We start from the raw sequence: 26011 nt of genomic DNA on the forward strand, positions 1-26011 counted from the left end.
AGGAGAGTTACAAGAGGAACAATATGGCTTCTGACGTGGAAGATCTACAGTGGATCCAATCTTTAGCATGAGACAGCTGATGGAAAAGGACTGGGAATATGGAAAGGATCTGGTTATGACTTTCATAGATATAGAAAAGGAATATGATAGTGTCCCTGGAGAGAAGGTTTGGGAAACCATGGTTAAAAAGAGACTCGGAAGAGAAATATGCTAGAAATGGTGCAAGCTTGTACAACAACTGTGTTAGCAAAGTACTGACCCCAGGTGAAAAGACAGAATGGTTTAGGAATAGGACTGGACTAACAAGGGAACATCGGCAATGGTTAAGTCTCCGATCGCGATGAAACTTGGAAAACACATTGAGGTATGTGTAAAAAATATGTCAGCATCAATTTTGGGTGCCAACATTCGTTAGAGCATTAACTGAGGGGCCTAGAAGTTGCAACATTGCAAAATTGATGCTGACATCTTTTTTATGTGCACCTGAATGTGCTTTCCAAGTTTCATTGCGATCGGAGACTTAACCATTGCCGATGTTCCCTTGTAAGACAGGGGAGTTATACTATCACCTCTTTTCTTTATTATGGTCATGGACAAAATTGTAAAGGAAACAAAGGAAGCCTATGGAGATAAAGATACTACTATTTGCAGATGATGATGTTATCTGGGGAAAGAACAGCAAAGAAGTGCAACAACAATTAGATGTACTGAACGAAAAATTGAGATGTATGGCATGAAAATCAGTACAGAGAAAAGGATGACTATGGTGATGTCGAGAGGGGAAAGCGCACTGTTACACCTAAAGTTACTCCTGGCAGTAGGTATAAAATGCCTCTGGGAAGTGAATTAATGCAAAATGCTAGGGTGAACATGGAGATTAGCAGGAGGGTACAGCAGGGTAATGCATTCTACTAAAATGTAAGAAAACTTGTTTGGAGCAAAGAAGTACCAAGGAAAAGTAAACAGAAAATGTACAAAATGTACTATGTACCCATAGTGACTTATGAAGCTGGGACTTGGACTTTGACTAGAATTCAAGCCAGTGAGATGAAATTCATAAGAAGTATGACAGGAAAGACAAGGAAAGGCAGAGTGAGAAATGAAGATGTTGGGAAGGAAGTTTTGATAGGAAAGCTAAATGAGAAAGTTTAAAAGAATAAACTAAGGTAGTTTGGACATGTAAAAAGGATGGAGGAGAATAGAATTCCAAGACAGATGCTGGAGGCAAAGTGTGAGGGCAAGAGAGCAAGGGAAAGACCTAGTACAAAGTGGATTGAATCGGCGGCATAAGAAGATGAAATTTAGACTGGGACAAGACCATGGAAGAGGAATGGTGGAAGGAAAGAGGAAGATGGAGAAGTGCCATAAATATCCCGACCTGGCAGGAGCTGGATAAGGGGGAATTATGATGATGATGACTTTATAGGCTACAAAAGAAACGCACCTCAGATCGGCATGTGGCAAGGAATGGAAGCCCAGCAACATTGCAGTTAGGGAATGAGTAAGGCAGACACTGTTGTCTCTTCTCTCTCTGCATGGCCAAGGGCTTCCCAAGTGGTGACTGGTGTATTTATATTATATTATATTATATTATATTATATTATATTATATTATATTATATTATATTATATTATATTATATTATATTATATTATATTATATTATATTATATTATATTATATTATATTATATTATATTATATTATATTATATTATATTATATTATATTATATTATATTATATGACAGGATCATCCTGCTACCGTATGTGACAGTAGACAGTACTGTACTATCTGCAACTGTCTGGCCACAGGTCAAGTGGCCATTACCAAAATTGGCACGCAAGGGGGAGGATCAATGGCTGCAGACAGAGTCCTCCCTTTGGAGGCCTGGTGTAGGAAATGACACATGAATTCACCAGAAAGGAGAACATGGTCAGCTGTTTAGATAGTGGAAAAGGACCCCAGTCCCAACGGCAGATAACATAGAAGAACTTTCTCCTGTGAGCAATGTCTGCTTCTAAGGAGCGGCCTAAAGTTACTCCTGGCAGTAGATATAAAATGCCTCTGGGAATGGTGACGCCACCGTAATCTAGGTATGGTACTTATAAACTTGCCTCAGAAAAGGTGATTATGAAAAGAGAAAGTTTGTATGTGGACGGTATCTCAAGAACTATTGAACTGATTTCATCAGGGGGAATGTAATTTTAATTTTACGTCGCCATAATCCTCTATTTGCAACAAGGGCTGTGGCCTCATTTACCATAGTTGTAAACCTCTTATCTCTAAATTGTTAGAAACTGAGTCTAACCATCGTCGTCTTGGTCTCCCTCTACTTCTCTTACCCTCCATACTAGACTCCTAGGTAACCTCTCCTCCTCCATTCGCCTCATATGACCCCACCACCGAAGCCGGTTTATGCGTACAGCTTCATCCATCGAGTTCATTCTTAACTTAGCCTTTATCTCCTCATTCCGAGTACCCTCCTTCCATTGTTCCCACCTGTTTGTACCAGCAATCATTCTCACTACTTTCATGTCTGTACTTCTAACTTATGAATAAGATATCTTGAGCCCACCCAGCTTTCGCTCCCGTAAAGCAAAGTTGGTCTGAAAACAGACCGATCTAAAGATAGTTTCGTCTGGGAGCTGACTTCCTTCTTACAGAACATTGTTGATCGCAACTGCAAGGTCACTGCATTAGCTTTACTATGCCTTGATTCAATCTCACTTACTATACTACCATCCTGGTAGAACACACAACCTAAATACTTAAAATTATCTACATGTTTCAGCTTTGTATCACCAATCTGACATTCAATTCTGTTGAATTTCTTACCTAGTGACATCAATTTAATTTTTGAAAGGCTAATTTTCATACTACAGTATATTCATTGCACCTATTTTCAAGTTCCAAGATATTAGACTGCAGGCTTTCGGCACAATCTGCCATTAAGACCAAGTCGTCAGTATAGGCCAGACTGCTTACTACATTTCCACCTAACTGAATCCCTCCCTGCTACTTTATACCTTTCAGCAGATGATCCATGTAAACTACAACCAGCAAAGGTGAAAGATTACAGCCTTGTCTAACCCCTGTAAGTACCATGAACCAAGAACCCTTCTTCTTCTTCTTCTTCTTCTTCTTCTTGTTCTCCTCCTCAGCCATTAGGTTGGTGGGTGACATGCATGTCTTCCAAGTGTCTTCTTTCTTTAGGCAATAGCTTCAAGTGGCAATATGTGTATTTGCCTTTAATGCCGTCTATAAATTGAGTTCTTGGTCTTCCTCTACTCCTCCTTCCTTTTCCCCGTCAATAAGGGTGGTGCACCAATCAGAATGTCGAATCAAATGGCCAACAAAGCTATTCTTTCCTTTGTTCAAGGATTTAACCAGGTTGCGTTTCTCACTTACTCTTTTGAGCACATTCTCGTTTGTAACTTTATCAGTCCAAGGTATCTTCAGTATTCGTCTCCAACACCACATCTCAAAACTTCTGCTTTTCACAGGGTCCATGTTTCAGAGCCATAGCTTACAATATTCCATATTAAAATTTTCACAAAGTGCTTCCACTACTCTAAGTTAACATTCTTGGATGTTAGTAGAGACTTATTTTTTGAGAAGGCTTTTCCACCTGTGCAATTCGAGCATTTACTTCCCTTGTACATTTTCCATTAGATGTGATCAGGCTTCCTAGATTCCTTTACTTGGACTAATTTATCTCTATCCATTAGCACATTTACAGTTTGGTCACCCTCCCTAGTGCATACCCATTCTGCCATCAATTCTCACTGTAGCCCAATTGTCAACATAAATGCCTTTGATTGATTTTAATAATCTGCATTTAATTCCATAGTCCCCCAGTATGGCGAACATCGTTTCCCTCGGTACCCTGTCAATGCTTTCTCTAGATCTACGAAACATAAATACAACTGTCTATTCCTCTCGTAACATTTTTCAGTTACCTGGTGCATAATGAAAATCTGATCCTGACAGCCCCTCTGTGGTCTGAAACCACACTGGTTTTTATCCAACTTCCTCTCAACCACTGATCGCAACCTCCCTTCCAAGATTCCAGTGAATACTTTGCCTGGTATAATAATCAATGAGATACCTGGATATTTATTGCAATCCTTCCTGTTTCCTTGCTTATAGACAGGTGCAATTACTGCCTTTGTCCAATCTGAAGGTACCTTACCAACTCTCCATGCTAATCTTACTACTCCATGAACGCCATTTCATCCCGGCCTTCCCACTATACTTCACTATTTTAGGACTAATTTCATCTATTCCTGCTGCTTTATGACAATGGAATTTATTTACTATCCTTTCCACTTCCTCAATTGTAATTTCACCATTATCATTTTCCTCCTCCCCATAAGCTTGATTGTTCGCGACACCACCAGGAAGATTTCCTTTTACACTGAGAAGATTTACAGAATATTCCCTCCACCAGTTCAGTGATTCCCTGGGATCTATTATGAGTTCACCTAAATTACCCGAAACACTGTTCATTTCCTTTTTCTCTCCCTTCCTAAGATTCTTTATTACTGTCCAGAAAGGTTTCCCTGCTGCTTGACCTAACCTTTCCAGGTTATTACCAAAATCTTCCCATGACTTCTTTTTGGATTCAACAACTCTTTGTTTCACACTGTTCTTTCATCAGCATACAATTCCCTGTCTTCATCGGCCCTTGTTTGGTGCCATTTCTGATAAGCGATCTTTTTACATTTACAAGCTACTCTCACTTAATCATTCCACCAAGATGTTAGCTTTTTCTCATCTTTACACACAAGTCGTTCCTAGGCATTCCCTTGCTGTTTCTACTACAGCATCCCTGTATGCTACCCATTCTCTTTCTGTATCCTGAACCTGCTTACTGTCCACTATTCGAAACTTCTCACTAATCATATCCATGTACTTCTAATTTCCTCGTCCTGGTGATTTTCTACCCTTATTCGTTTGCAGACGAATTTCCCTTTCTCTATCCTAGGCCTAGAGATACTTAGTTCACTACAGATCATATAGTGAACTCAGGGGCGTATTCTCCTTGAATGCAAGGCATTCATTGCATGCATTATGATAACACAAAGAACTGTCTGATGTACGATTTTAGGTTGTTTCAAGTCAAATATTAACGATTTCATCTCTCAGAAATTCAAAAGGTCCGCGCCACTGCACTGGTTCCGTTGCTTGACAACGTGTGGTGCTGGTGTAGTCTCGCCGTCTACACCACTCCAGGAAGCAAGAGACAGCGAATGGAGGAGTTAAGGATGTAAGGCATTCTATCTTAAAATTGCATTCGGTGGCAGACGTAGTTCTGAAACCCTCCAAACGATGTCGCTGCAATTGAAACTTGGTCAGAATTTGTCACCCCATACCCGTGCTACCCTCTGCCATCTGTTAGCAACTTGGAGAAAGTCAGCATCTTTACAGTGAACGGGACCCACAGATTACCCCCCAGCGAGAACCCAACGTGACGAAACTGACCAATGCCACTGGGGTGACTTACCTCCAGTGCTTGAGTTGTGGCTAACTAGTGAGTTAATTCATTGTGTTTTCGGTGTTTTATTATATTTTGCGCACATGTGGTATTAACGATGGATGAGTCTAAAACTGATATAATTGTAAATCAGTTTGTAAAGCCATTTACTGGCCATTCGTTTGATGAAAAAATTCAAATAGTTAAAGCCGGGAGACCTCTACCTCCCCTCGTGAATTTCTTCTTCTTCTTCTTCTTAATCTGCTTACCCTCGAGGGTTGGCTTTTCCCTCGGACTCAGCGAGGGGTCCCTCCTCTACCGCCTCAAGGGCAGTGTACTGGAGCTTCAGACTCTGGATTGGGGGATACAACTGGGGAGGATGACCAGTACTTCGCCCAGGCTGCCTCACCTGCTATGCTGAACAGGGGCCTTGCGGGGGATGGGAAGATTGGAAAGGATAGACAAGGAAGCGGCCGTGGCCTGAAGTTAGGTACCATCCCGGCATTTGCCTGGAGGAGAAGTGGGAAACCACGGAAAACCACTTCGAGGATGGCTGGGGTGGGAATCGAACCCACCTCTACTCAGTTGACCTCCCGAGGCTGAGTGGACCCCGTTCCAGCCCTCGTACCACTTTTCAAATTTCGTGGCAGAGCCGGGAATCGAACCTGGGCCTCCGGGGGTGGCAGCTAATCACACTAACCACTACACTACGGAGGCGGACCCTTGTAAATTTAAAAACAGAAAACAAGAATTGTGTACGCACCTTCAATCCAGAAACTTACAGTAAAACTGTTTGGCTCGAGTTCACCTACATGTAATTAGGGTGAGTAGAATTGAAATTTACTTAATACATTGTGTTAACTGCATGGTTACTAGTTGCATGCCTCAGTGGAGATTCCAGGATACGCCACTGAGTGAACTGTATCATCGAAAAATCCCCGAAAAACCTGTACATTACATTTTATAATTCTCATGTTTTGGTCCGTATTGAAATGTACAATGAAGTCAAATAAATATTAAAATTTATTTATTCCACCTATTCAATACATAAATAGAGATTTTAATTAAGAAATTAAATCTTTAATAAAATTATAGGGACATGTTTCGCCCTTTAATTAAGGGCATCTTCAGCCTTAATCTCAATCTGAAAGGTAATTAATCAGGTACTTGCTTGTATTGAAATTACATATGAAAGTGAGGATGATGATGGAAATGTGCTTCAAATGGTGAGCAAATGGTTAACAATAGTTATGATATTCTTAAAATGAAGCCTTAATAAAGTCTTAAAAAACAAATAGTCTTAAATTTATACACTTTCTTGAATGTCCTTATTTAAAAATTGGTAACAAATTGTATACTGGTAATTTTATAAGAACGTAAATTGTTACGTTAAACCTTGTAAAGTTGTGCCCTGTGGAGTTTGAGGGCGTTAGAATAATGATAAAAGAAAAAAAGTTGATAATTCCAAAGTATTAAAACATATTAAAGCTAGTAAAGAGACGTTACCGTTGCTCACTTCAAGTGAAGTTTATAATAAAATTGTTACGTTGGAACAAGTAAAGCGGGGCCTTGTGATGGTTGAGGGTGTTAGATAAAATTATCGGGTTTTGAACAGTTCAAGCATCAGGATAATGATGAAGAAAGTAGTTAATAACTCCGAGTGGAGTTTAAACACAATTTTTAAAAATTAGTAAAGAGACGTTTCTGCTGCTCAGAACAAGTGGGGTTTATAATAATATAAAAATAGTTAGACTGTTGTAACTCTCGTGCGAAGAGATAAAATTGTAGTCTTCTAAAAGCACGAGTGAAGAAGAGTGCTTGATGGTAAGCAGCTGTGTTAAATATTAGCTGGAAGGAGCGATTGTAGTCTCTTGTATATAGTTGAAAGGGAAATTAGGTTTGAAGTCTCTTTATTAATGTTGAAATTGGTTAACGAGAGTTACAACAGTCTCTTTACTAGCTCTCATTTTGTTGTAGTCCACGATCCAGCTGCATAAGTTAGAATGGGTTCATAATAGGGTGAATATAATACTTTCTTACATTTCTTCAGGACATCTTGGTTCCACAAAATACCCCTTACACTCTGGTAGAAGTTGTTTGCTTGTTGTATTCTTTTTCCAGTTTCCTCGGTAATCTTTCCATCTTCTGTGATCACACTTCCCAAGTACTTGAAACTTTTAACCACCTCCAGAATTTTACCATTCAGTTTTATCTTTCCTCTTCCTTCCTTCCCCTTGTCATCACTATTGTTTTAGTTTTCTCTGTGCTTACTTTCATCCCAAATTTTTTTGTCTCTTGATTCCATATATCTACTTGTTTTTGCACTTACGTTCATCCTCACCTCATATCACTATATCATCTGCAGGCAACATGGCTTTTGTTGCCTGTCTTCCTAATCTCTGTTTAGTGTTCATACAAATTTCATCCATGACTATGATGAATAGTATGGGGGATAGTACACTTCCCTCTCGGAGACTAGTTTCAACTTTAAACCATTTTGTTTTTCCTATACTAGTCTTCACACTACTAACACAATTTTTGTACATAGCTTTTATCATTTGCACTTCCACTCTGTTAACTTGTTTTTTCTGTAATGTATCCCCTACCAATTGTCTGGGCACACTGTCATAAGCCTTCTCAATGTCACCACTATGTCTTTTCCAAACTCCCATCTTTTCTCCATCATATGTCTTAATGTAAAGATCTGATCAAACGTTGATCTGTCTTTCCTAAAACCATACTCTTCTTTTTCCATTTTTCCTTCTAGCTTCCTCCTCAAGTCTTCCTTCCAATACTCTCTCAAATATCTTAGCTACATGAGCAATAAGGGTGATCCCTCTGTAGTTATTGCATTCCTTTTTATCACCTTTTTTAAATATTGGGATAATTAAACCTTTCCCTACTCTTCTGGGATCTCTTTCTTCCTCCAGATTATTCTATATACCGTAATCTATACAGTCACTGTAACCCTATTGGTCCTGCTGCTTTTATCATTTCCGTAGTTACCTCATCCACTCCTGCTGTTTTACCACTCTTCATCTTTTGTATGGCTTCCTCTATTTCTAACATTGATATCTTTTTTTTCTTGTTCTTCTTCTTTCCCCATTGTTTCTTCTTGCTCCCTTCTCATCTACCAGTTCACTGTATTTAATATTTAGGAATTCTGAGAAGTGTGCTTCCCATCTTTTCAGTAGTGTCAATATCTGCCCTGTTTCAGTTTTTACAAATTTTGTATCTTCCCTGTTTCGTAAACTATTCTTCACCAAACCATACAAAACCTTTTAAATTCCCTTTATATCCTCCTGTACAGTTTCTGTAAAACTTTCCCAGCTCTTCCGTTTCTCTTCTTGTAGAGGTACTATTTTCTAACATACCTTTATGGCGTCTTTATATTTCTGCAAATTCTCTGTACTTCTGCTGCCTATCCACTTCCTCCAAGCCATTTGTTTCTCTTTAACAGCTTCCTTTACCTACTATTCCACCAAGGAGTCTCTTTTTCCTTTTTCCATCCTGATAGTCTTCCATCGGTGTTTACTGCACACTTTACAAATCCATTTCTGAAACATATCCATTCCTCATCCACACTGTTTAAGTCATCTTTGGGAATTTCTTTCTTCAGATCCTCTTGAAACTTTTCCCTTATTTCTTTCTCTTTTAACTTCCATCCATTGATTTTTCTTTCACTTTTTTCTATTCTTTTTTATTATTTTACCAAATCTTAATTTGGGTTCCACCACTTTATGGTCTCCTTAAAAATCTGTTCTTGACATTGCTGTCACATCTTCCAGTTGTCTATGTTTCTCCTTCTCCACCAGAATAAGATCAATCATCGTCTTTCTATCTCCCCAACCATATCTAGTTATATTTTGTGAGTTCTTTATTCTAAACTACATCATCATCATCATTTCCCTTTATCCAGCTGTAGCCGAGTAGGGGCAAATATGGTTCCTCTCCACTTTCTTCGGTCTTTCCACCACTCCTCTTCCAACACTGTGTCCCAGTCCAGGTTTCTTTCTATAATGCTGCATTGGATGGTATCCTTCCATCTCAGTCGTGGTCGTCCACAGCCTCTCCTTCCTTGAATTTGCATTTCCATCACCTTTTTTGGCATTCTTTCGTCACTCATTCGCTTTATGTGCCCAAACCATCTTAGTCGGCTCTTCTCTATTCTATCATTCATTTTTTCAACTCCAATTTCTTCCCGGATTTTCTCATTCCTTATTTTGTCTCTTCTACTCTTCTGTATCATACTCCTCAAGAATTTCATTTCGGCTGCCTGTATTCGACTCTCATCCTTCTTTGTCATTGTCCAAGTTTCTGCTCCATAAGTTGTTATGGGTACGTAATACATCTTGTACATAGTATCCTTTGCTTCCATTGGCACATCTTTGTCCCATAACATATTTCTTACACTATGATAGAAACAACTTCCAGCTTGAATCCTTTTACTAATCTCAGCATCCAGTCAAGCATTCTCCATTAATTCACTCCCCAGGTATTTAAACGTTTCCACTACTTCCAGGGACTTGTCTGCAAGTCTAATCTGACCTTTCCCTTCTTTCTCCCCTCTAGTCATAACAAGAGTTTTACTCTTTTCTACACTTATTTTCAATCCACATTCTTCAATCTTCCCATTCACCACATTCAACTGTTCTTGAACCTTCCTGTCGTCTTCTCCCCAAATCACAATATCATCTGCAAATAACATCATGTTCATTTCTCTTCCTTCATATGCTACTTTTGCCATTCTCATGATGTCATCCATTACTATTGCAAACAGGATTGGTGATAGAACACTTCCCTGTCTCAGCCCACTAGTTATTTTGAACCAACTTGTCCTGCCAACTTGTGTTTGCACGCAACTACAACATTCCTAATACAATGCCATGATCATTTTTATTAATCCCTGTCCAATTCCTTTTTGCACCAGACTGTCCCAAACTTTCGTCCTAGGGACACTGTCATATGCCTTTTCAATATCAATGAATGTCATCACCATATCATTCCCGTACTCCCAATGCTTTTCCATTAGTTGTCTCATAATGAAAATGGGCTCTATTGTTGACCTTCCACTTCTGAAACCAAACTGATTTTCCTGTATCTGCTTCTCAACCCTCAACCTTATTCTACTTTCCAGTATCCTAGCAACATGGGATATTAGAGTAATTCCCCTGTAGTTCTTCAAAACTTTCTTATCACCTTTCTTGAAAATTGGGATGATTATTCCTTTTTGCCAATCATCAGGGACCTCCTTATTCTCCCAGACATTTCTGAGAATCCGATATGTCCACTGCAGGCCTACAGCTCCAGCTGCCTTTATCATCTCCACTGAAATTTCATCTATTCCAGCAGTTTTTCTATTTTTCATCTTTCTTACTGCCATTTCAATTTCATTCATTGTAATTTCTTTATCCATTTCTTCGTCAACTAATTGCCTTTCCTGGTCGTCCATTGAATGACTGTCATCCGTTCTTATGTTCAGCAGCTTCTGAAAATACTCTCTCCATCTATTTCTTATTTCTTCTGGCTTTGTTAAAATTATGCCACCTTCATCCTTCACAAATCTGGTGTTTACTTGATCTCTCTTTTTGTTTCTTAAGATACCATACAGTAATTTCTTGCTACCCTGCGTATCATCTCTCAGTGTCTGTGTGAATAAGGCCCAGCTTTTCCTCTTTTCTTCCTCCACTACTTTCTTGGCCAAATTCTTTGCCTCCACATATTTTCTTCTACTTTCTTCAGTCTTAGATGTTTTCCATGCTTTCCATGCCATTTTCTTTTCCTTCACTTTAATCTTTACCCTATCATTCCACCAGTGTGTTTCTTTGTCTTTCACATTTCCTGATGTTCTACCACACACCTTTTCTGCACATCCAACCAGTGCTTCCTTAAATCTTTTCCATTCCTCTTCAACATTCCCCACCTCTGTCCTGGGTACCAAGGGTATTATTTCCCTTTGAAATTCTTCTTGTATGCTTTTCTCCTTCAACTTCCATACTTTAATTCTTTTCTCTCTTCTTAATTGGGGTTTTTCAATCTTTCCAACTTTCAATTTTCCTATCACAACTCTATGATCTCCACCAAAGGCTTCTTCAGGCATGGCTGTTACATCTACAAGGTTCTTCCGGTGTTCTTTCTCTATGATTATATAATCAATCATGGTCTTTGTCCGTCTGTCTCCCCAGCCATACCTTGTAATCTTCTGACTGTTCTTCTTCCTAAACCAGGTGTTTCCAACAATCATCTGATTCCTCGTGCAAAAATCCACCAACAACTCACCTTCTGGAGTTACATTTCCATATCCAAAGGGCCCTATAACATCTTCCTTTCCTTGCCAACAATTAATCCTTTCCTTCTACAAAAATCTATTACCAAATCTCCTCCTTCATCTTGGTTTCCATAACTATTGGGGCCAATTATCTTTTCTTTTCCCTATCTGTCTGTTCCAACATGTGCATTCCTGTCTCCCCTTATTATAACCTCTTTGTCTTCAATACAGCTTTCCAGTTCTTCTAGAAACTCTTCTAAACATTCATCTGCTTACCCTGATTGGGGTGCATAAACCCGTATAAAATCCTTGATTCCACTCTCAAGTTCAAGTCTAACTTTAATTATCCTGTCACTGATCTGCTCAATTTTGTCCACATATTGCGCTAGGTCTTCTCTCGATATAACACCACCACCATTTGTTGCCATCTTCACTCCAATATACAGTAATCTATACCCTTTCTTCAATTCTTTTTGACCTTTCCCCTTCCATTTTGTCTCACTTATTCCCATCATTGCTATATCTTTCTTCTCCATATACTCTTATCAATTCTTCTACCTTGCCGTTCAAAGTCATGACATTGATGGTACCAATTCTTGTGATGCCTGGTAGCCCACTTCTCACAGTTCCCCCAGAGCACCGGAAACTGCGCATCACTTCAGGGTGACGCCCTAGCATTTTCCGAGGCCTCGATTCACTCTCTCTCATTTTATAGGCTGTTTGTACGATGGGTTCGCCACTCCCAAAGGCATTTTATTACCTTCTGCCAGGTTCAAATTAGGCCGCCCACAACATGGAGTCTGACACCTTTTGTAGCCGCTCCTCTGGAGTACAGACGCTACGGGTTTGCCCCTTCCACCATCTCCACCGGACCGAAGTCCATCTTCTCCGCCGTAGATGCCGTTGAGGTATTCACCCATAACCCAGGTCGAGGGCCCTCCATATTTATGACCCCCGGAGAGAGGGTGTCCCAGTATTTTAAAGCCCCCAGGAATTGGGCTACCTGTTGGTCCACGGGTTGTATTGGGTATTTCAACCAGCCCTATGTACTGTACGGACTCGCTATCCGTCACCTGGGGCTGTAGGGGTCAGGTTCCCCTGGTTACTTATTGGAAGTTAACCCCACCCACAAAGGCTGAGGTTATTTGTAGAGCTACTCGCATTGAAATCTGCCCATTAGCACTATCCTATCCTTGTTGTTGACCCTGATTACGATGTCGCTCAATGCTTTATAAAACTTGTCAACTTCATCCTCATCTGCACCCTCACATGGTGAATACACTGAGACAATTCTAGTCCTAACTCCTCCAGCTGCCAAATCTACCCACACATCATTCACTAATTTACGTGCCTAACAGAAACTATGTTGCGTGCAATAGCATTTCTGATGAACAGCCCTACCCCACACTCTGCCCTTCCCTTTTTAACACCCGTCAAGTACATTTTATAATCTCCTATCCCTTCCTCGTTACCTCCCCTTACCCGAATATTACTTATTCCTAGCACATCCAGATGCATCCTCTTTGATGACTCGGGCAGTTCTACTTTCTTTCTTCCATAAGCCCCATTAATATTGATAGTTCTCCATCGAATTCTATTTCGTTCGCCAAGTTGTTTCCAAGGAGTCCCTCGCCTGTCAAATGGGAGTGGGACTCCATTACTGCCATAGGTCCGAGGCTTGCTTAAAATGTTTTGAACTCGCCAAATTCATGAAGCAGGATGCTACCCTACTTACACATAGTCCAAGTGAGGATCTCTCTAACACGTTAGGGACCACCGGTGGATTGTATAGTCTTAGCTGCCTGAGCACAAGGAGGGCCATGACTCAAAATATGTCCGAGATGCCCACTCCCATTGCATAGTAACTGGTATCCCGACTCTCAGGACCACTTACTAGGCCACTCAGCCGTTGCCCATGGTTCACGAACTGGGACACGACTACATTAACCCACACCGTGAACCATTGTAATTTTATATAACCTTTAATCTGGGAAAAATAAGATTACTTATACTGAAATTGTTATTTCATCACTGATACTCTTAGAAATTTTTTAAAATGTTTGATATCTATACTAATATATAGAGACTGAGTATGTATGTAACGCAAAATCTCCTAAACTACTGGACCAATTTTGAAATTTCTTTCACCATTTGAAAGATAATATTGTTCCGGGTAACATAGGCTATGTATCATCACAGAATACCAAAGAGTTGCCATTAGAATGAAAAATGGCAGTAGTAATAAACATGAAAGTTTAGTTTGCCCGTCTGTGTTTTTTCCACACAAAATCTACTTGACTGATGGAGCTCAAATTTGGCAAGCTTATACCTTTAACACACAGGCAACTTACTATCATGCTATCTTTTAAGTGGGTCATGTACCAAAGGAAAATGTGAAGCAAGTCGGAGGAAAACATACGCCTTGGACCCTTAAAATTGAATACGTAGCCTAAACAGTTAGTCCTATTGAATGGAGCACACCAAATGTACGTGAAATTTGATACCCCAGGAAAAAGTTTATATGAATTTTCTTCATATCTCTTGTAGTTTTCAAGGAAAAAAATGTTTTGCTGTGTTTTGGCAAGCATACAACTGGAGCTTTTTGTTAACATATACTTACTATTACGCTGTATCCTAATGGGACCGAGCGGGGAAATAAACTGTGAAGCAAGTCACTGACAATTATATGCATATGACCCTTGAAAGTGAATACCCTGCCTAAACAGTTAGTCCAATTAAATAATGGAGTCAGTGAGCGTAATTAAAATTCGGTTTCCTAGAAAAAAGTCTGTAAGCATTTCCTTCGTAATTCTAACAGTATTCCAGGAGAAGATTGCTTTTGCTATGTTTTACTATCACACTGTCTCTTAAGCAAGCCGTGCAACGAGAGAAAATGTGAAGAAAATCAGAGGAAAACAAGTGTAAGGCCTTTAAAAGTGAATAAGGTCCCTGAACGGTTAAGCCTATTAAACAATAGAGCAGAGCAGGTGTACTTAAAATTTGATTTACCTTCCCCAAAAAGTTTATATAAATTTTCTTCGTAACTGTAATAATTTCCTAGAAAAGAGTGCTTTTCTGTATTTTGGCATATACTTTTGGGGGTTAGTGTGATGTCCATACTCTGAACGAATAAAGTTAGTCACAGAAAGGCGGAGGCTGCACCATTCAATTTAAGACCTATGTTACATTCATGTGCGATTCACAGCGTACTGTCATACTCTCACCTTTCTTTACTTTTTGCAATAACCAAGTACAGACCATTTGTTTCTGACTCTGCTTCAATTTAATGACTGTACATGCGAGTCTACAGTATTTTATTTTAAACGCCTTTGATTGGCATGAAACATGAATAGATTAACAAATGACAAAACAAATTCTGTCATCTGTCACAGCAAGATACTGCACTAATATAACAAATCGTTTTACCTCTCACTCAGTCACAACCTTCTGGATTCTTAACATTCTCCAAGTTATAAGAAATTTATGCAATATGCTGTGGAAACCTACTGCTCTTTAGGGAACAGTTTTACTCCATATCTATACGCAGCCGAGTTATCCCATATTCCAATAATAAAACATTAATAATTTTTCCTGTGAATCTGTCCATTGGCAGATTCTTTTAAGACTTTTGGACCCCCCCCACCCCCCCAAAAAAAACCCCACACACACAGAGAGTGTGTGTGTCTTTTGGCATAGTAATGAAAATTTCCCAACTATAGTGTCACTGGCAGCAGGTAAGGGAGTCTGGGCCTGCCATTACAATGAAAACTCTTTAATCTGGTTTACAGATTACAAGAAATCAACTTCATTTCCCATATCAAATCCTATATACAATGAATCAATAACAGTAAATTTCCTCCTTTTTGATACTTATATTTGCATTAAGCAAATCAATCATATACAGTACATGTTTCATTCTATTTGGAACATCTTCAGCTATATTACAACGCTTAGGTGAAATTACAAAGTATTTATCTTCTTAAGAACATCTTAATAAGTACCTTGTTTTACTTAAAATCTATGTGAATTTAAAACATTGAAATAAGTTAAAATCAATGTGGATGGTTGAATGGGGTGGTGAAAAGGGAGGAAAATGAATTTACTTATTTTAGCCTATTTTAAAACTATATCTATTCATTAGCACAGATGTTATAAAAGAATGTTTTTGTTTCCAGCACTATGATATAAGAAACTACGTATGGCAATCTCCCCATCGTGTTTCTGGGGTTTGACCTATACAATTTAATAAAATCATACTCACGTGTACTCTACTTACCTAGAATTCTGTATGGAATGTAGAATTCCATAATAGAGCACAGGTACATTGGATAGTTCAGTATTATACAGAGTACGCCTATCTGATGGACAACTGTTGGGAAGTATTGTTTCATTGTCATGCAGGGGATATTTTGACTGTCCTATAAATAAGACAGTGGTAAATAGCACTGTCAAATTGGCTGCATTGTTACACAACAGAATTTTATTACTCTTGTTTTCCCTTATTTGAGTGAACTGTTCCATTGTTTTCTCTAGTAACATTTGTTCCTCGGTGATGAAAGTGAGAAACAGAGAACTGGTATTAAAAAATTATGGCTATTCTGCACTTAACAGTGGATGAAATTTTTATTTCAGAATTTTCCTGCTACTGTTACAGGTTGCCATGATGACAAAGAGTACCAAATGCATAACAAAATAAATGACACTCATGTTCATAAAAACCAGAACACCTTGAAAGACTAGAGATAGGAAGTGATTCACAGGACATGTGCATTAGTGGATTCTGAAGAAATGATTAACATTTGAACCACGTCGAACCTCAGGTTCAAGGTCCACATCGATATCTCAGCGCACCACCACCAACTGGTAAGATGTACCTGCGGCACTCGTCGTTATAAACCAGTGACTTGAGCAGACGTATGCGAGAACTGTACTATCAAATGAGTTTGAAAGAGGGTGAATTATTGGCATGAGAGAACGTGATGCATCATCCGGAAAATTGTTGTTCGTGTGGGACCGAAGTGTGTCGGCAGTGCAACGGGTGTGTACAGAATGGTTCACAGAAGGGCGTAGAACACAACGAGGTGGGTCTGGTCACACCACTCTGACACACCGCCTGAGAAGATTGGCGCATCGTCCACTTCTCCGCCTACCTTTGACTAATATGCATAAACATGCTAGACTGCAGTGGTGTATGGAATGATGTCACTGGGACAGGAATGGCAGCAGATAGTGTTTTTGGACAAATCCAGGTTCTGTTTGGTTGGCATTGGGTCACAGCGCTGCACCTGTCGTTTCACTATACGCCACGCATTTTCGATTGGCGACAAGTCCGGCGACGGAGCTCTATAGCTGCAGTCGCTTAAGTGCGGCCAGTATCCAATATTCGGGAGATAGTGGGTTCGAATCCCACTGTCGGCAGCCCTGAAGATGGTTTTCTGTGGTTTCCCATTTTCACATCAGGCAAATGCTGGGGCTGTACCTTAAGGCCACGGCCGCTTCCTTCCAACTCCTAGCCCTTTCCTATCCCATTGTCGCCATAAGACCTATCTGTGTCAGGGCGACGTAAAGCCAGTAGCACAAAAAGCAAGTCCGGAGATCAGCCGGGCCAACGCAACAAGAAGGCACATGTTCGTGCAACATTTGGTTGCACCTGGGGTGTCGTGGAGAAAGAGTATGGTTATGGGTCGCAGGATGCCTTTCACATGGGTCAAACTGGTCACAGTGCCCTGGACACGCACCAACTGTGATTTGTGGTTGGACCCAATAACACTCCACACCATACGGCCTTGAGTTGGCACTGTATGAATGCTCGCTCAGGTGGGGAACGAAATATTCAAGGCCGGCGCACATCAGATAATACAGTTCCAAGGTTGCAGGAAAGAAATTTTATCAGGAAATTAGCACCCAAGAGTGAGAAATCCAAACCTCAGTGACGTATCTTTTGTTCAAAACACGGCGAAAAGAAGACGTCAATGTACTGCTTCCATGAGTGTGACTTGGGTCTGTCTCAGAGTGCTTGGAACTCTTATCACACGAAACTAAATTACTAAGGAAATCTGAAACAATTATGTAATTATCTGCACGTACATAGTTGTATCATAAGGAATTCCAAATTTCGTGAATATCAGGCTACTCTTATACTTGTAGTAACGCTTTAAGTGAATCAATGTATTTCAGTCGCGCGTAGTTGAAATCTCATCCGGCCGCGGGGTAGGAAGCTCTTTAAATGGCTGCAACGCTGAGGGGTTAAGACTCTAAAGAATTCCTCCCACAGAAGAATAATTTCAGTAGTACCGGAATGGTCATAAAGCTGTTAAATATCTACTTTTAGTTGCTGGTATCTTCAGCTGCATACTATGAAGACAGTGTGGAATTGACCAAACAGAAAACAATCACCCAACTGTTCACAAGCAACATGTACCTCACCACGTTTTCTGAACAGACTAGTCTCGCTGACACAAGCAGGTAGTCTGCCGCCCCCTCCTCGAGGATGGTATGACCCCTCTAGCACGGCCAAAGATCCCAGCAACTAACAGTACTTTACCTTAGCTGGATAAAATCCTTATGAATGACAGATCACAGAATATTTTCAATGCCCCCTACTGACTTCAAAATGTTACTTGTCATACCTGCCAACCCTTCAGATTTATTTTTAATTCTTTGTGGGTTTTTTTTACCAATATAACCTCCAGTATAGTCAACAATATTCCCCCAGGATAAATTCTTATATGCTTGCATAATTTACCCAACCTCATTTTCAAGAGATTTTATATGATGCTTTATTTCGCGAGTGTATTGTGTTTCTTGCTCACTACTACAACAGCATGTGTGCTTTTCGGCTGGGGATTCAGGACGGCAATCGTCCTACAAGCAAGAGAGACTAGCGCTCGCTTGTGACTTAGTTAATTGGGATGAAATAATGAGTTTCTTATTGTCTGGTTCGCACACTAACAACAACAATAATAATAATAATAATAATACTGTTATTTGCTTTACGTCCCACTAACTACTTTTTAAGGTCTTCGGAGACGCCGAGGTGCCGGAATTTAGTCCCGCAGGAGTTCTTTTACGTGCCAGTAAATCTACCGACACAGGGCTGTCGTATTTGAGCACCTTCAAATACCACCGGACTGAACCAGGATCGAACCTGCCAGGTTGGGGTTAGAAGGCCAGCGCCTCAACCATCTGAGCCACTCAGCCCGGCTTGCACACTAACAACATCGTTTCTGTATGTAATTTCGTTGGAGTTGTAGGCCACGTGTTATTTCTGTAGCGGTTCTGTGCTTTTCTCTGTGTCAAAACCGTATGTTAATAAAGTATGAGACGTACCGATCTGTTTTGTATGCGGTAGTTTCGCGTATTTCAGTGCATGTTTGTTAATACTTGCTTCATAATTTTAATGAGTTTAATGTATTTCAGGGAGTTGTCGGTGGCAGTTTCTGGTATTTTCTCTTCACATTATGGTCAAAAAACATAAAAGTTATCTTCAAGTGTTTAGAGATACCTATAAAATTAAATTTCTGTTCATTTTACAGCCTAATAAAGTAAAACTATTATGCGAATCACCTCGGGAGATAAATTTTATTTTGAGTTATTGAGAATATCGTTATGGAGCATGTATGGCACATAATTGAATCATATGTATCTACAAGCTCTTACTGAATACATTATGTTTAACGGTACTCTTAAAAATATACAAAGAAACTGTTTTATGGTATCACTTTAATTGTAACACTTTTTATAATTGTTTGGAAGACAGTATACAGTAGTGAAACAAGAAACACAGCTCCGTTAACACCTTTGGAAAAATGTCTGTTAGTCTCTTCTGTTTGTTTCCTCCCTTCATGTTGAAACTTCTCGTTAATACTACGCACGGACCTTGTCATCTGCGACTTCTGGGCTTGCTTTGTACGTGACCGGTAATTGACACCCGAGAAATGGCGAGGTTTAGCCGATCACTAGAAGTTGACGAGTTTTTCCTTCCCCGTCATTAGTTTCCAGCTTCACTGCAACCCTTTTTTACTTGTTAACTGATCCTCACAAACTTTGAGTTTCAGAGTATTTTTAGCTTCAAAGGAGGAAATTTTTGCTTTGAGAAATTCTTGCAATCGAAATTCGAGAATAGAGAAATAAATACACGTGAAGAATAGGACAAACGGCCAGAAAATTTAAGTTACTTCGAGAAATGGACTTTCGACTGTATTATTTGTACATGAGAGTGATTAGGTACATTTTCTTGTAAGCATTCTTATATTTTTTTAGTTTAAAATTTTAAATTTAATGGTTAATTCACATTTCAACTGTAGATATGTATGCCTTTTATCCTGTCCTTTTTTCACATAGACTGTGGCGCGATATATGTGATGAAATCCCAGAATTAAAAAATCTCCCTATTTTTTATTTCTAAAAGTTGGCAGCTATACTCGCTAATCTACAGAAGTGCATTGTAGTCATGAGTTTGTTTGTATTTTCAGTAACCCTGAAGCTGTGGTCGCAGAAACAAAGGAGAATTCTTCAGAGACTTCCGATGCAGGAAGTTACACAGATTAATGTTAAGGTTATTTTGTAAATAAAATACACATATTTTGTAATTAAATAAAGAAGTACTAGAATCAGTAATCAAATATTTTATTTATTGAAAGGCAAAAGACAATTATTTACAAAAACAAGAATGTTTAGAACTGGATCATCTGGCCCTGAAAAGATAGAAAAGTTCAATTTAATAACAGGACAATTTAACAACAGAACAGGCAAGATAAATTCACAAACAAATTTCAAGAACTATCAGAATGTCACAATCATCAAGCAAGGACAATAACTATCAGGATAATATAGAAACACCCCATTAAGGGGCAGGTAATACTTTATATTGCAAGAAAAAATATTCTCTTTCCCATCTGTTTACTGTCTAGCTTAATTTTGTGTTGGATAGTGCTCGATTGGAACAGTATATAACTTGAAGAAATCCTTCCTGAAATACTACAATAAGTACCTCTTACAATAAAACAGCTAATTTGGTTTCAGAATGATCGGTCCCCAGCTAACCACCCGATACTGGTACGAAGTACCTCAATATTACATTCTACAACAGGTGGACACAGGGAGGATTTTTGCCTTGCACTCCAAACTAGAAAAGTCATCGATTCTTTTCCCTTTTGGGGATCACACAAAAAGCACAGTTCATACTATTCCCACTGAAAGTACTGCTGGAGTTGATGTTTGCACAATGCCAGATAATTTTTCAGTGAATTTGTCAGCCATTATTCCCACAATTAATTCTTTGTACCAAAGGAGGAAGGAAGACCTTTCAATCTCTGTTGTGATGAAGCAAATGATTCGTAAAGAAGTACAATACCCATGAGAGAACATGTACATCTAGAAAAGGCGACCCACTACTGCAAAGTTTCTCTTGTATCATTCCTCCAGGCCCCTATTATTGTCTAATATTTTCAGAACACCATGAATACAAAATTTACATAGATGCTTTCACAGCCCATAATTAGCTGCCTCTGTGGATCAATGGTAGAGTGTAGGCCTCCAGATCCCAAGACAGCGGGTTCAAACCCAGCAGCTCGATAGCTGCAATCGTTTAAGTGTGGCCAGTATTCGGGATAGTAGGTTCGAACCCCACTGTCGGCAGCCCTGAAAATGATTTTCCGTGGTTTCCCATTTTCACACCAGGCAAATGCTGGGGCTGTACCTTAATTAAGGCCACGGCCGCTTCCATCCCACTCCTAGTCCTCTCCTGTCCCATCGTCGCCATAAGACCTATCTGTGTCGGTGCGACGTAAAGCAACTAGCAAAATCCAGCAGACGTAGTTGGATTTTTGAAGGGCAGAAAAAGTCCATTCAACACTCCATGTTGTACGATACTGGCAGGTAAAAGATCCCTGGGGACACATTTGGTGTTTACCCAACAAAATGAATTAAATCTCAGCCATAGATGCCGAAGAGAGATTCGGTTTACTGTGTCTGCCATCTAGTATGCTTAGAGTAAAATGGAAAATCGAAAATGATGAGTAGACAGCCAGATGGCGTCAAATTAAAATGCCTGCACACGGTAGCTGAGGCCATACGATTATCATTAGGCCATACTGTAGACGTAATAAGCTTTCTTCTAAGACGCTGGGCCAACTTCTCTGCGAAACAAAGAAATTCACCTTGTTTCTTGAAATGGCAGAAACCCAACAGATTATCATTTCTATCAGCTGCCTCTGTGGATCAGCGGTAGAGTGTCGGCCTCCGGATCCCAAGATAGCGGGTTCAAACCCGGCAGAGGTAGTCGGATTTTTGAAGGGCGGAAAAAAGTCCATTCGACACTCCATGTCGTACGATGTCGGCATGTAAAAGATCTCTGGTGACACATTTGGTGTTTACCCGACAAAATGAATTAAATCTTAGCCATAGACGCCCAAGAGAGTTTTGGTTTACTCGGTCTGCCATCTAGTGGGGGCCTAGAGTAAAACGGAACGTCGAAATTGACGAGCAGACAGCCAGATGGCGTCAAATTGAAATGTCTGCACGCGGTAGCTGAGGCCATACGATTATTATTATTATCATCATCATCATTTCTATCATATAAACAACTTAATCTAATCATTTGTTAGTTCAGTTGCATTACTAATAAAATAGAGCAAAACTCTCCTTATACAATTCTCACAAGTACTTTAATTTTTTGTTTATAATGTACCGTACATATACAGTATGGAGAGAATCCTCCCCAATGAAACTATCTATTGAGAGATTGACCCAGTTACCAGCACGATGAAGACGAAAAGAATCTCTTATTTCTTTCACATCTTATGATTACCAGAAAACAAGATTTTACAACAACTAGTAATGAGAAATCTGGGAAAGAAGACAGGATCAAAGATATTCAAGAGGATCTCAGAATAGTTGGACTTGCAGAGATACCAACTATTACAATTCAATCGTAATAATTACAAATCACCCATCATAATTACGCCTTTACGAATGACACCACAAATTACGATTTTTAAACGTAAGTGTATGAGGTGTTCAAAAGGATGCGCAAGGAATGCCATTACAGCTTGAATTCTCAGAATATTCTTTTCCGATTTCTTAGTAATCATTTATACCCCTGCCCTTTCCTGTCCCTAGTTTAAGAATATTTCGAGTTTTCACGTGCCAAACGCAGTGTGTGCTTCCAGTACTGGAAAAATAGCCACCTGTGAAGTGGTATATCTTGTGGAGTTGTCTTTGTTCACCACATAATCAGACTGCCATGTAAGTATGCGAGTACTTCTTTCTTTTGGTACAGGGATAACTTCTCAAAACGCACAGTTGAAGTATTTGCCAAAGCTGGAAAGCAAAGAGCTAAGAGCCTGGATTACTGAGTTTTCAAATGAAGAGCTGCCATGTGTGAGAACTCTACGTGAAATGTATTTACCGGGTAAGTTTCGATTTCACTGATCGGGTACGGTTTAGGTATTACGACATTGAAACCACATGCAAAATTGAAGGATACCGAATTTGAGTGCAATTTCCATATCGAACTATCTTACCCATACACAATTGATCCAGTAATTTTAAAATTATTTTGTTATAATTTGAGGTCTTTCTTCTTTTCTAGAAGTTGCATCTGAGAAATGAACAACAGAGGCTCCAGTGGGGAAGAACATCAACATATTCTCGGATGAAACTACAGACAGGATGGGCCGTTGTGTTTTAATCATCATATTCCCAGCCGGATCGAAAAGAGAGTAGCACGTTGTTTCTGTGAACTATCTTGATGTAGGAAATGCTACAAACGGCTCTCGTGCTATTTTAAAAGCTCTGCGCAGTTATAGTGTACGATATGATGCAGTTAAAGTGTTTGTTAGTGACAGTGCCCCATACATGACCCTGCGTTATGAAACAAAGTGTGGTCACAGAGGATCATTTAATGCATGTACAAAATAAGTTTAGCTTTGTTGGCAACAGTTGGGTTGCAGTGATGACAGATTTAAATCATGTGGTTCTTATGGTAAAGTCTGCATTTTTGTACACAAGAAAGCAAAAATATAATTAACTTTTATACAATTCTTAACATCAAAGTATAGGAAGCAAAGCTTTTTCCTGCACCTGTCATAACGCGATGGAATAGCTGGTTTCAGGCTGTTGTCTATTTGGGTGCTTACTTTACTGATGTTACATTTTTCTAAATATCTAACATGAAAGACATCGACTACTGTGGTATTAAATACCTGACTGATCTGAGTGACCGAGAAGTGAATAGGCTTCACTCCCACATGGTTTTTGTCACAGATCATGCAGCTGGATTGGTTAACCTCCTTACTGAACTTGAAGGGTCTCTGTATCCTACCATCTCCTTTACCCCAAACTGCATAACCTTGCTGCCAGTTTTACCTTCATTTGTGAAGGGAATTTTTCTACGGCAACTAATGATGCTTTGATTAAGCCTACTCCTCTACAGCAGGCTGCATGTAGAGACACATTTGTCAAAGCTGCTCATTCTTCACAGCGCAAGCTAGCCACACTGAAAGCTAAAGACCCCAACCATAAGCATTTTGTGCCAATTTCTCAAGCTTTGTATCCAAAAAATATAATTTTGAATAACACTGATAAGTTAGATGAGCTTGAGAAACTGTTTGGAGTAACAGATCTCTCACGAAACAATATCTGGTCTGGTTACTGTTCTCTGAAACATGCAATTCAAACCCAGATGAAAGAAAGTGAAAAATGTGATGACATGCTTGCATTAACTGCAGTTCAGACAGAGTTCAGCATCTTTGCTAAATACTGTCTTGAGTTGCTGTGGACCCCAACGAACAATGTAGATAGCGAGTACGTGTTGTCTCATTACAACACAGTGGTTACAGACAGACGGTGCAATTTGGAAAAAAACAATGCTGAAGTCCTGACAATGCTTTAGTTTGAACAATGAATTTGTATTGTGTGTGAACCAAGGACAACTGCACTCCATAAACTTGGAATCGTTAAAATTAATAATACCATGCGATTATTTTAACTTTGTTTATTTGCATTCCTCTAAATAACCTCGCAATCAATGGGGATATTGTTCGCTCGAACATGCAGAAACCAATCGATCGATTCCACTTCCAAATTGGAGTGTTTAGCTCATCGAATGCACACTCGAAAATTGTTACCTAGTCCTTAAAATCACCACCATCTGCCTACTCGCTCTGCAGTATTTATACCCTGCACTTCTAGAGCTTCTATGCTCTTAGATTTTTTAAACGTTGAAAGCATGGACAAAGGAATTTCCAATTCTTTAGGCATTTCAGTTTATGTTTTTCATCTTTTGTCGACTTCCCTTATAATTTTCATCTTCTCAGTGTTTTGGGAGAACACTGAGACTTAACCATCTTCCAACACAAAAATGAACATGTGTACCCTAAACTAAAATACAGTATTAACAAAAATAACTACAAAGTACTGTACACTAAAACTTAAATAAAATGAGTAATTGCAAGAATAAAAAGGAACTACGATTTCACTTCAACATAGCAACTCTGTAACTTAGTGCACTGTAGAGAGACTGAAGTGACTGAAAGTGAGAAAAGCTACCCCTGCACATTCTAGAAGACCCGTTCTATTGTGACGCAAAGAAATTTTGAATTAAAAGCCTCAATTTTGGTAATGCTACAGATGTTCTTCGAATGATGAATTATCTATATTTTGAATTAAACAATTTAAATAACATGCAAAACCGTATTTCATATTTCCGGGAATACAAGGTTCTTTGAATTAGGCTGAATTTTGAATAAACTAATTTTGAATTATCAAGTTTCTACGGTATTTTCAAACGATGCAAGGTGTTGAGTACACAGACAGCCCGATGAGACAAACCTGCAGTCTGTGAGGTCAGAGGTGGTCCTGTGATGTTTTGGGGTTGTATGTCGTGCTATGACTTGGACCCAATTGATTTAGGCCATCATGAAATTGAACCAAGATGTTCGTTTCAACAAGTGTTGCTCTTTATTCAACAGCATCATGAGTATGCCGTGGCCCCTTCTGTTTTCCAAGACCACAACAGCCGTGTTCAGAGGACTGAACGCATATGTGACTGGTTTGACAAACACCGTGACACCCTGTCACAATGACTGACCTGCAAAATCCACTGATCTTAATTTCACAGAAAATGTGACTACTTGGAACAATGGGTGAAACACAGACATCAGCATCCCCACAATTTGGCGCAGAAACTTGTAAACTCCCCTCCTCGTCAAATCAAGGCTGTTATCAAAGCTGGAGGCGTATATTCTTTATCTGGTGAGCTTAATG

At 39.4% G+C, this 26011-nt stretch overlaps 2 protein-coding genes across 4 annotated transcripts in view; one reads left to right on the forward strand and one right to left on the reverse strand.

Annotated features, from left to right (window-relative positions):
- The window catches only part of CCDC53 (Coiled-coil domain containing 53), a 54294-nt gene extending 33927 nt beyond the window's left edge, over positions 1-20367 (forward strand). For all 3 annotated transcript variants that reach the window (XM_067153794.2, XM_067153795.2, XM_067153793.2), the window contains one exon: positions 20218-20367. In XM_067153794.2, coding sequence (XP_067009895.2) covers positions 20218-20220 — 3 coding nt within the window. In that variant the 3' untranslated portion in view covers positions 20221-20367. The remainder of the gene's footprint in view (positions 1-20217) is intronic.
- RpL36A (ribosomal protein L36A) overlaps positions 20356-26011 on the reverse strand; it is a 44425-nt gene continuing 38769 nt past the window's right edge. Inside the window, exon 4 of the mRNA XM_067153796.1 lies at positions 20356-20439. Within this exon, the coding sequence (XP_067009897.1) occupies positions 20419-20439 (21 nt within the window). The 3' untranslated portion in view covers positions 20356-20418. The remainder of the gene's footprint in view (positions 20440-26011) is intronic.

The sequence above is a fragment of the Anabrus simplex genome, chromosome 9 (genome assembly GCF_040414725.1).
Source record: "Anabrus simplex isolate iqAnaSimp1 chromosome 9, ASM4041472v1, whole genome shotgun sequence".
Lineage (NCBI taxonomy): Eukaryota > Metazoa > Arthropoda > Insecta > Orthoptera > Tettigoniidae > Anabrus > Anabrus simplex.